The sequence below is a fragment of the Podarcis bocagei genome (genome assembly GCF_964188305.1).
Source record: "Podarcis bocagei genome assembly, chromosome: 15".
Taxonomy (NCBI): Eukaryota; Metazoa; Chordata; class Lepidosauria; order Squamata; family Lacertidae; genus Podarcis; species Podarcis bocagei.
The window spans coordinates 28,840,340-28,852,549 of record NC_138141.1 but is presented as its reverse complement, the minus strand read 5'-3'; the positions used below and the strand labels follow the sequence as shown (position 1 = coordinate 28,852,549).

Below are 12,210 nucleotides of genomic sequence, written 5' to 3'. Positions count from 1 at the left end.
GATTGAACTGTTAGTGATTTTGGTACCAAATTTTCAACAAAAGTGGCATTTTAGGTTAGGCTTTCTTATTCACCTAGTTTTGTTTTTTTCTGAGCTAATTCTGTGTGAGTTGCCCATGTAGTCTGGAATATCACTAGGGATACACAGGCAACTCCCCATTTACGTGCATGCAGTTGACACGGAACCACGCAAGCGTGCATTGTGCTGAACCAAGAAGTGAATATAAAAGTGCAAAAACAGCACTAGAAGAGCCCAGAAGGGGAAAAAAGGCGCACAAACAGTGCCTAGCAAAACCAGGAGCCCTTGCACTGAGTGTTGAGGCCTCTGGAGAGTGTGCTGTTTGAACAGGGAGGTTTGGAAGGAGTGATTGTGGAGTTTGACCAGTCTGGTAAGTGCTACTGGTTTTTAAGGTTGTTTTTTTTCAGGGGTTTTCAGAGGTTTAGTGTGTGTTTGCAGGCTTTTTCAACGGTGTTTCAGATATACACGATTGCACTGACACACACAGTGCCTTGAAATGTAACCCCCACATGAACTGGGAGTAGCCTGTACATATGTGTTACCGTACATTCTTATGCACAGCTTTGTGTCTGGACAGTTCCTGACATTTCTTCTCTGCCCCTGTTCACCTTCCCTTTCTCCAGGTCCACTTTGTCCCTGAAGGTGGAACTGTGGCTCAGATTGTGTACAGCGATGATCAGGACCGTCCTTCACAGCAGGTGGTCTACACTGCCGACGGCACATCTTACACCTCTGTGGACACCTCGGAGCATACACTGGTGTACATCCACCCCGTGGAAGCCACTCAGGCATGTGACATCTCACATCCCCTGTCTCTTGTCTACTCGTGGCTGCAAAGAGCAATAATTTCATTCAGAACTTGGGCCAGCTGCCTGCAAAGCTGTGTGAATGCCTAATAGTCCTCAGCTGTGCATAATCATCTAGCCATTGGTGAAGGGGGAGCTTGGACCTTTCATGCTAAATGAGAGTGCAGATGTTGTAATCAAAAAATGCTGGGAGGCTATTGAGTATGAAGCCCTGTCCATTTCGCTTCTCTAAAACTGGAATAATTTAGCCTTTTTTCCCCTTCAAAAGAATGACATGAGTAATCAGTGCAACAATATCAGCCATCACAGTGTTCTGTAAAACAAGGGGGTTCCTAATCCATTCTTTTCAGATTCCTTATTTGCATAGCCAAGTTTAGGTAACTACTAATAATTCGGGCATTGGAACTTGTATTTTTCTAACAATTGTACTAGTCCGTAGACTTGAACTGGACAAATCTATTGATAGGTTTTCAAACTTTGTGCCTTTAGGAAATATTTGAAACAATGATTTGTTTGCATGCTCTATGCATTACTTGTGCATTGCGGAGGACCTTGGACCCTGTTCTATGGTGTGCATTTATTGGGGGGGGGACACAGGGAGCTAGCTGCCTTGACAACAAGTCAGACCACTGGTTAGCTAATTCAGTACTGCCTACACTGACTGGCAGCAGCTCTGCAGGGTTTCAGATGGCGGTCTTGCCTAGAGATGCCACCAATTGAACCTTGGACCTTTGGCATGCAAAGCATTACAGTGCTGCTGAGCAACAGCCCTTTGCATCTTTACTGATCAGACTTGTTTGGATTCTCCAGTGGTTCATGTGAGCGAGAAACCGCAGACAACTTGGTACACTTTGGAATTTGTGTTAGTACTTTCTAGATGGAAATGCAACATCACACTCAACACTTCTGTGTTTCCACATTGCTGAGGAAGATCAGTAGTGGTTGGAAAGCTGTCTTTCAGGAGAGCGTATCTATTGTTACTGATCTTCTCGTTGAGAGATCTCTAAAAAGCTGTTAACGAACCCCAGGAACATGATTTGAGAACCGCTGTTCTAATTTAAACAAACCATATAGCTGCTGGTAACAGTAGCCTACTAAATTCCCAAATCCCAGTCCATCCTCTATTTCCTTACGCTGGCGTTCCTATTTCAGCCCCCCCCGTCTTAATTGCACTCCATTTGGGTGCTTTACTGTTCCTGTTTTAATCAGGTCCTTCTACTTCTTTACCCCTTGGCTTAAATTGTCAAGCAGGATTTTGCTTTTAAGCTTTAATGTGAGCGCTCTTGATGTAGAGAGAGAGAAAGCACGTACAAACAACCTGCTACAATTTGGAATTTATGTTAAGTGCTTTCAAGATGGAAGCTGTTCTGTCAATGTACCACCACCACCTCACACTTTATAGGTGGACTGTTGGCATTAAGAGTGCATTTCATAAATACACTGTAGTGGCCAAGGTAACTGGCCTTATGGAAATTGAATGAAATCAGCTGTTTGTCCAATGCCACTTTCCTTTCAGCAAGTTTGTTCTGTCACTGTGAGCTTCGCATAACCAAGCGTTACCGAGACCCTCTTAATCATTCTTTATTATTTTGTTCAGACTTTGTTTACAGACCCATCCCAAGTGGCATACGTCCAGCAGGATGCAGCGACACAGCAGGTAAGGTTCAGGCTTTTCGGTTGCGCTTTACATGTGTCTGTTGATGGGCTATGCATTTATTTTGTCCTGTTCTTGTCTCTGCAAAACCTGTTCAACGAGAGATTATAGTGGGATTGGCGTGAATGTACATTCACCTTTCTGAAGGGACTCATTTGTTTCCTACCGTAGTCATGCAGTTCTAGCACGGTGGCAATCACAGAGAAACCTAAATTCTCAGTTTAGAAAAATGGTAAGTGAGTGGATAGCTCTGGTGGTTAGAGCAGTGTTTCCCAACCTTTTTTGGGCAAAGGCACACTTGTTTGATGAAAAAAATCTCGAGGCACACCACCATTACAGCCCCGTGACGTCAGCGCGCAGCGTCACGCCGGGAGGGACACACGAAAGTGTAAGTTTCAATTTTTTCCCCTCCCCCTTGCCGGGGAACCTCCAAGCTTTGGGGATGGGGGGGGAGGAGGCAGCAAAGCGAGGCAGGAAGGAGAGCGCGGCTTGGCTGGGTGAGCTTTGGCAGGGGCAGGGAATGAGAGCCGCGAGGCGGGCGCTGCGGACGGAGGCGCTGCCCGCCGAGCTCGCAGGCAGCCAGCCAGGCAGACGGCGAGAGCCCCGCGCTGGGCGGCCTCTCCTCGCCGCCCCGCCTCTCGCCGCCCGACTCGCCCGCCTCCCTCCAGGCAACATCTCGCGGCACACCAGGCAACATCTCGCGGCACACTAGTGTGCCACGGAACAGTGGTTGGGAAACACTGGGTTAGAGCATGGTGCTGATAATGCCAAGGTTGCAGGTTTGATCCCCGTATGGGACAGCTGCATATTCCTGCACTGCAGGGGGGATGATCCTCAGGGTCCCTTCCAACTCTGCAGTTCTATGATAGCTCTGTATAGAAGGTGTGGAGAAATCTAGTAGAGCTGAATGTTGGAAGATTCAGAACAGACAAAATAAAAGTACAGTGGTACCTTGGGTTAGGGACGCGGGTGGCGCTGTGGGTTAAACCACAGAGCCTAGGGCAGGGGTCTGCAACCTTTAAGACAAAAAGAGCCACTTGGACCCGTTTCCGAAGGAAAAAAACACCTGGGAGCCACAATCGGGCAGGAAGGTGACGTCGGGATGGTGCGTGACTAACGCACGCACCGCCCCATGTGACGTCACAGCCAGTACAGCGCCCGCCACAGTGGGGAGTGTCGGGACGCACAATGCACCTCCTCCCCTCGCTAGTATCCACCCCGGAGCTGCGGCAAAGGTGTAAAAGAGCCACATGCGGCTCTGGAACCGCGGGTTGCCGACCCCTGGCCTAGGGCTTGCCAATCAGAAGGTCGGCAGTTCTAATCCCCGTGACGGTCTCTGCTCCTGCCAACCTAGCAGTTCAAAAGCACGTCAAAGTGCAAGTAGATAAACAGGTACCGCTCCGGTGGAAAGGTAAACGGCGTTTCTGTGCGCTGCTCTGGTTCGCCAGAAACGGCTTAGTCATGCTGGCCACATGACCCGGAAGCTGTACGCCGGCTCCCTTGGCCAATAAAGCGAGATGAGCGCCTCAACCTCAGAGTCAGTCATGACTGGACCTAATGGTCAGGGGTACCTTTACCTTTACCTTTACCTTGGGTTACAAACTTAATTTGTTCTGGAGGTTCATTCTTAACCCGAAACTGTTCTTAGCCTGAGGTGCGCTTTCACTAATGGGGCCTCCCACTGCCGCTGTGCCGCCAGCGTGCAATTTCTGTTCTCATCCTGGGGCAAAGTTTGCAACCTGAGGAACTATTTCTGGGTTAGCAGAGTTTGTAACCCGAAGCGTTTGCAATCCGAGGTACCACTGTACTTCTTCACATAGGGCACAGCTAAACTACGAATTTCTCTCCCTCCCGCAAGATTAGAGATGACCACCAACTTGGATGGCTTTAAAAGGTTGGACCAATTCATAGAGGATAAGGCTGTCAACAGCTGTCACTGGCAGTATGCCTCTGAATGCCAGTTACTGGCAATCCTAAATGGGAAGTGTTGCTGCTGCACTCAGGTCCTGCTCAGGGACTTCCCACAGGCCTAGGGTTGGCTACTGTGAGAACAGGATGCTGGGTTAGTAGGTGGGCCTTTGGCTTAATTCAGCAGGTGTCTTCTTAAATTGTTAAAGTGCTCTTCCTTGGGCCAGCTAACATGATGAAAGGTCACCTAGTGTCTAAAGCAGGGGTAGTCATCCTTTTTATACCTACCGCCCGCTAATGCATCTTTCTTGATGGTAAAATTTCCTTACCGCCCACCAGTGCTCGATGGAAGGAGGATGCAGCTTGTGCCCTAGAACCCCCTACCGCCCACCTAGAATCCTGAAACGCCCACTAGTGGGTGGTAGGGACCAGGTTTGACAACCCCTGGTCTAAAGAATGTCCTGCAAGGTCAGTTTTAAGAATGTTAAGAGGACTGCTTAACTAAGATTTCCTGTTCCGAAAACATTCTACTATATCTTTCATTTAAGTTATCAAAAAACAAACAAACCCCCAACCTGCTTTATTGTTTTGTTTGTACACCCACATAATTGGGAGATAACAGCATTTCCTCGTTTATACAGGCAGAAGCTTTTTCGAGTTTTTATTTGGGATATAACTGTAAAAGCTAAAAATTCCAATTACTTGCTGCTGTGTCTGATGTATATAGTCCTAGTTTTGTGCTTGATGTGCTCACTAGTGTGAAATTGACTAGGAGTAGCATGAAATTGAGGACTGGGGATGTGAGGATTCGAGGATGCAAAAGGGAGGGGGGACCCTGTATTTGAAAAGGACTAGCTTCTCATTTAATCTGCCATGGCACAGGAAACGGGATGGTTAAGGTCCAAGGCTTGAGATCCTTTCAGTCCTCAACCACTATGTACAACACAGGTTTGTGGAAATAGTACTTGAAATGATTTGATAGCTGTGTTAGCGACTTATAAAGTGAGACGATACATTTCAGTTAATATTCTAGTAACCTCTGGTACCATAGGTGTGAACCCACCACTGATTAGAAGACACTAGGGTGTTTTTTTGGGTGGGATTTCCCCAAATAAATGGTTTGATGCTTTAATGCTTGGCCTCATGCTACCCTCACCAAGCAAAAAGCAGCCGGATTCTGGTGGCTCTGAATTTTCCAGCCTCCCTCCTGACAGTTAAGGGAGGGTTTTTTAGCTTCTACGTATTCATACTGAGAGAGAAAGAGAGGCAGCTACCTGGTGGTCTTCTGTGGTTCTTTCTCATCTCTCTCATCTAATCTCCCCTGCTCCCCAACCAGCTGGGGTGATTAGCTGAATGAGATAACTAGAATGTCTCTTTCCTTTTTAGTATGACTTCAAGTGAGGTGCCTTCAGCTTTCCTTGACTGCCAGCTGTTGGGAGGAAGCCTTCAGAGCTCTCTATAGCCTGGCAGTTTTCTATTTGGTGAGTGTAATGTGTAGCCAGGCTGTTGGTCCAAAGACAAAAATATGAGAAGCACAGGCATTTTTTATTTTTAATGGAATATTGTATCTGTACCTCATATCCAGTAAAGCCCAGAGCTCACTTGTGGGCAGTGAACAAGACCTTTGGTAAACTGAATGGACCCAGTCTCTGTTTCAGATCAGGTTCATTGTCATGGGCCCTGCAGGGAGTGGCCTGGCCAAGTCAGGGTGGAGGAAGGGAGTGGTTAGCCAATGATTTTGGAAGAGATCTAGTGGGCTGGGAAGGTCCTTGCCTGGGTTAGGAAGGTCCAGGATTAGGATCCCAGAGAGGGTTTGTGTGTGTGTGTTCTTTCCTGTCATCCTGTCCCATCTTCCTGCTGGTACCAGGTGGCTCTTTTGATTTCCAAAGTAGTTTCTAGCAAACGCTTCAAGTATACCCTAAAAAGCATCTTAAGTGCTACTGGTGCTGTGGGGATTCTGCCAGAGCCCATCAGCAAGCAGATCTCAAGTACTGTACAGGATTGCATCCTAGGAAACATATAATGCAAGGTTAGCTACAAAAACAATAGGAAAATGCCAGCAGTGAAGAAGAGAGGATGTACGTTAGCAAACTGTTTAGGAGCATAGTAAAACAAACAAACAAAAAATACAGGTATATTTTGGAAAAAGAACAACAAAGAAAAACACGCTTAACAGATGCGTGTTCATTGAGCAGAAATAAGAAAGACAAATTTAGAGAATTGCAGCATGATAGGGTTTATTAAGGCAAGTGTCATGAAGAATCGTTTTGAATTTGAATCCTTTTTGCTTCAAACACTAAAAAGGCAAATGGAAGCAGTGGAAGGACTGAACAATAAGCTGAAAACTATGAATGTTTTAAAGGAAGAAAAGATGGTGGGAAGGAATACATGTGAATTACTGGCAACATACACCTGCTGTATCAATGTTTGATAAAGCTTGCATTTCTTAAAAATGTTAATGTAAGTTTCGAATGGTTTTTTTGGGGTCAAAAATAGAAGAATTAATTTATGGAAAAAGAGAAAGGGGGCAAGAAATAAACACCTGGCCTGGACATGGAAAGGATTGACAGATTGATAGCTCGCTCTTCTGTTAACCAGAAGGTTGGTGGTTTGAGCTCATGCAGGGATGGCTGTGAGCAGGTTTCCTACATTGCAGGGGGTTGGACTAGATGGCCCTTGAGAGTGGCTGGGGAAACCCAGCCAGATGGGCGGGCTATAAATAATACATTATTTTATTTTATTTTATTTTATTTTATTTTATTTTATTTTATTTTATTTTATTTTATTTTATTTATTTATTTATTTATTTATTTATTTATTTATTTATTTATTTATTTATTTATTTATTTATTTATTATCCCTTCCAACTCTATGCTTCTATGAAGCTTTTTTTTAAAAAAAAATATTGCATAGAATGTTCACTATGAACAAGAATAAAAAACAATATTCAGGATCAAAAGAATGTTGCATTTAATTTGAAGTAAATAGTGATGGGGGCAGATTCAACACAAATGGTAGGGACAGAATATACAAACAGGCTCATTGTTCCACATTTTTCCTAAACCTATTATTATTAGTATCATCATTGTATATGGTGCTTTACAGAGCAGTATAACCAAAAGAACTTGGAACAATACAATAACTCTGAATTTCACTGTGGAAAGCGAGATGCATAATGAGTAGGCCAAAGGAATGAAGATCTCTCAAACCTTTCAAAGTCGAGACACAGGAGTCCACAGACGACAGAGTCCAATGCCACATATTTGACATTAACCAGCATGACGTGAAGGCTGCAACATGCTACATTCCTGTTCTGTGGTAAAAACAGGATGGCATCCAAGTCTTTCCCTCAGTCCCTTTTCTTCAGGCCAGAAGAAACAAGTTGCACCCTCCCTCTTTCTGTGCGCGTGTGTTATTTCAGCAGGCTTGCAGTGGTCAAGAGTAGCAACAGCCTAAACACACACATCCCCTCGTATGCGATGCAGGTCATGTATATTTAACAATGGTGCATGCATTCCTTACGCTGACTGATGATAATAGGAAAAGCATGCAAGTGTCACGAGTGCGTTATCGCTGTATCCTCAGTCCTCTTGCTAAAGGCCCGGCGCAGCCTAGACAGCAGCACTCTTGGCAAACCAAAAGTTCCCATGGAGAGATTTCCAGTTTGTTTGTAAGTAGTTATCATTTTATTAGAGCAGCTGCTAGCCCTGCAGGTGTTGCATGTACCCTCTTCCTGTGAGAATCCCCTGAACTACTTTAGCTGCTAAAATAATAATCGAGGTCCCTGCTGTTTTTTGGGAAAGACCTGTTGAAATCTTAGCGCTTCAAAAGCCTTTGTGTATTCGTCTCTTGATTTCTCCCAACATATGTAACCGGAATGAAACAAGAGTTCGCTAAGGGTGTTTTTGCTTCTAAGCTGTTTTGATACCCTGCAGTGGCAGGTTTTGTGCTGACTCCTCCCTGCCAGCACGCCTGGAAGTGTGCTAATGATGCCTTGTGGGTGTGTGCCTGGCAACAGGGAAAGATCACTCTGTTCAGTCAGCCCCTTTCTACTTTGCTCCCCCCCCCCCTTATTTGTGGTCACTTTATTCCATAAAGCCTTTTGCAGCCATGATTTCCAGCTATGCTGGAGATAAAGCTGAAAAGGCTATGGGAGAACAGCTATTCAACGCTTTAAGGGTTGGCATGTTGGAAAGATTAAATATATATCTTGCAATAACAATTTTCCAGTCCTGGTACCATCTTCTGGAATGGGGTTCAACAGCAGCACAAGGTTTTTGGTTGAAATCAGGCTCTCTTTTTTTGGGGGGGGGGATTTGCCACCCCCTTCCCCAGTTATCAACCCAGAGGGAAAGGAGGATTTGTGGAATATGAGATTTGGCAACATGCCATTGTGCACGCCTCGGGCAACTCTCTCGCCCTTCTCAAACTGGCATCTCCTACAAAGCATGCCACCCTGGGCTGCTTTGGGAAGAAACACGGAGTACACATGTAATAAAATAAATAAATATAACTTGTTTCTGACCTGTACTGGATCATTTGAAAAGGCCCACATTAACTTGGGGAAGGGCTATAGCTCAGTGGTAGAGCATCTGCTCTGCATACAGAAGGTCGCAGGTTCGATCCCTGGTATTTCCAGGTAGTGATTGAGAGCCACTGTCAGTGCCAACAGTGCTGAGCTAGATGGACCAGAGGACTGACTTAGGATAAGGCCACTTCCTCTGGTTCCTAACTTACAGCAGTTACACAGGCAGCTCCACTGTATTTTTATAGCAGAAAGGAATCTCACATAGGGATGGGGGGGATGTTATATCTGCATTGTCTCTCGAAGTTTTAAATAATTACTGACACCTACCTCTACCCATTCAGACACCTTTCGGATACTGTATTTTGCAACCTAAAAGACCTGGCTTTCAGGACTTGCTGTAGCCAGACAAATCTGAATGATGGAGATGCCACAGGACTAAAACGAGTGCCTGTGATTTTAGGTAACTGTGCTCTTGCCTGCTACTCCTCCTCCTCCTCCTCCTGATGCTGCTGCTGCTGCTCAGAGCATGAATCCCACCCACCTCTCTGTGCTTGGCAGCGTTGCCGACCCCTCAGCGGCTCTGGAGCAGGACCCTCAAGCAGACAGAGTAAGTTGCCAGGTGCCCCATTGCTTTTACATTTGAACTCTCCATTTCATGTCCCCATTAAAAGAAACCAGGACCCAACAAAACCAATAGAAATTTGAGCGTCGGCTTTTGTTGTGTTCATTCGGAAGCCACCTGGAGCCAGGTGTAAAATAGCAGGGGGAAGAGGGTTAGCCCAGAGGTAAAATAATGGCTGCAAAGGCAGCACCAGTTACGCACTGCATCGCATCAGCAGTGAACCATATATTAGGATAACCCACATCACCCTACCGGAGTGTTACTATCTGTCTCAATGGCTCTGCTCTCTCACCTCTCTCAGCAGGGATTAGAACGTGGCTTCCTCTGTGGTGGCTCCAGCATTGCAAAATCCCTTTCCCAGTGCCCTGCCAGCCCCCTTTTTATCAGCTTTTGGATGTCACTTGATAACTGTTTTATTTCCCAAGGTCCTTGTGGTTTGGTTTTAATTTGACTCTCCTTTTAAAAAAACTGTCTGCTGCATATTTCATGTGCTGTATTACTGTTTTATTTCCTTCCTTTTTTGTAGTTAGCCCCCTCGGGGGAACTTGTAAAGGTGGATATAATTTAAAAACAATCAAACTTGTATAATTCATAGGACTAGATAAAATAAGCTGCATATACAGTAAAAAATCTACCTCTGAGTGGCTACGGATCAGGGAATTTAGCAGAAACTCTAAAACTGCTCAGCAGAGTTACACTAAGATCAGGTCAAAAGCAACCAAGTAATATTAATATTTTACAATTAAAGAATAATGAGGCTAAGAGATAATTGATTCATTCATGGCTAGTCATGGTAGATTATTATTATTTTAAAAAAAAACATACAACTGATAATTTAACCAGAAATTCTCACCTGGTAAATTATGCTCAACTGTCTTTTGAACATTTACCTGTGTCAGTACAGAAAGGATTGACAGTGGTAGGCAAGCTGGATTACAGATTGCCTATCTGCCATTGAGGAATTCCTATAAGCGTTCTCAGAACATGGTTTGGAAAATGCTGATGTGCATTCTATACTTTTGCAGTCATGCCACACCCTCAGGGAGTACTGTTATTTAGTGCAAAATTCAGCATTCCAATAAGCTGTTATAAAAAGCAATAACAGCAAACCCCTGCAGGTTTCTAGTCCTTATTGGTTTTTTTTTAAAAATGTGTTTTTATTAAAGATTTTCTTGATTTACAAAAGTCTAGTCCTTATTGTTGACTGTGAAGATAAGCTTAAATAGACATCTGGCAATGCCTTGTGGAATCTCAGAAGGCAGCATTCCTGCAGCTAGTCTGTGGGGACTTCATTCATCTGCGTTCCACTTTATTCTCCAGCTAGGCCTAGAAGTAGTATAATAAACCGGCATAAGCAGATTTTTATTTGCACCATGTATTCGGATTGAAGAATTTAGCATAATTTATTCAGCTCACAAATTTATTTGTTTGTTTATGTGAAATCCCCTTCATGGATCACTGCCTTGCCGTGGCGAAGGGGCTTGAAGAACTCAGAGAAGCTATGAACGATGCCGAGCAGGGCACCCAAGATGAACAGGTCATAGTGGAGAGTTTTGACCAAACGTGATCCACCTGGAGTAGGAACCGGCAAGCCACTCCAGTATCCCTGCCAAGAAAACTCCATGGACAAAGACAACAGGCATATAAAAGTTATGACACTGGAAGATGAGCCCCTCAGGTCGGAAGGTGTCCAACATGCTACTGGGGAAGAGCGGAGGACAAGTACAAGTAGATCCAGAGCTGATGAAGCGGCTGGGCCAAAGCCGAAAGGACGCTCAGTTGCGGATATGCATGGAAGCGAAAGGAAAGTCCAATGCTGTAAAGAAAAATATTGCATAGGAACCTGGAATGTAAGAACCATGAACCTGGGTAAGTTGGATGTGGTCAAAAATGAGATGGCGAGAATAAATATTGACATCCTGGGCATTAGTGAGCTAAAATGGACGGGAATGGGCGAATTCAGTTCGGATGACTATCATATCTACTACTGTGGGCAAGAAACCCGTAAAAGAAATGGAGTGGCCCTCATAGTCAACAAAAGAGTGGCGAAAGCTGTACTGGGATGCAGTCTCAAAAATGATAGAATGATCTCGATACGAATCCAAGGCAGACCTTTTAACATCACAGTAATCCAAGTGTATGCACCAACTACTGGTGCTGAAGAAACTGAAATTGACCAATTCTATGAAGACTTACAAGACCTTATAGAAGTGACACCAAAGAAGGATGTTCTGCTCATTATAGGTGATTGGAATGCTAAAGTAGGGAATCAAGAGATAAAAGGAACAACTGGCAAGTTTGGCCTTGGAGATCAAAACGAAGCAGGGCAAAGGCTAATAGAGTTCTGCCAAGAGAACAAGTTGGTCATCACAAACACGCTTTTCCAACAACACAAGAGACAACTCTACACATGGACATCCCCAGATGGGCAACATCGAAATCAGATTGATTATATTCTCTGCAGCCAAAGATGGAGAAGCTCTATACAGTCAGCAAAAACAAGACCTGGAGCTGACTGTGGCTCAGATCATCAGCTTCTTATAGCAAAATTCAAGCTTAAACTGAAGAAAGTAGGAAAAGCCACTGGACAGGTAAGATACAATCTAAACCAAATCCCTTATGAATACACAGTGGAAGTGAGGAACAGGTTTAAGGATTTAGATTTGCTGGACAG

The 12,210-nt window shown here is 44.6% G+C and overlaps 1 protein-coding gene across 5 annotated transcripts in view; it reads left to right on the top strand.

Annotated features, from left to right (window-relative positions):
• Positions 1-12,210, top strand: part of PRDM10 (PR/SET domain 10) — an 80,874-nt gene that overhangs the window by 22,589 nt on the left and 46,075 nt on the right. For 3 of the 5 annotated variants that reach the window (XM_081172467.1, XM_081172468.1, XM_081172466.1), the window contains 3 exons: positions 642-806; positions 2,422-2,481; positions 9,375-9,521. In XM_081172467.1, the coding sequence (XP_081028593.1) occupies positions 642-806; positions 2,422-2,481; positions 9,375-9,521 (372 nt within the window). Of the gene's footprint in view, positions 1-641; positions 807-2,421; positions 2,482-5,779; positions 5,868-9,374; positions 9,522-12,210 lie in introns of those variants that run through there. The other 2 variants (XM_081172469.1, XM_081172470.1) reach the window with 2 other exon arrangements.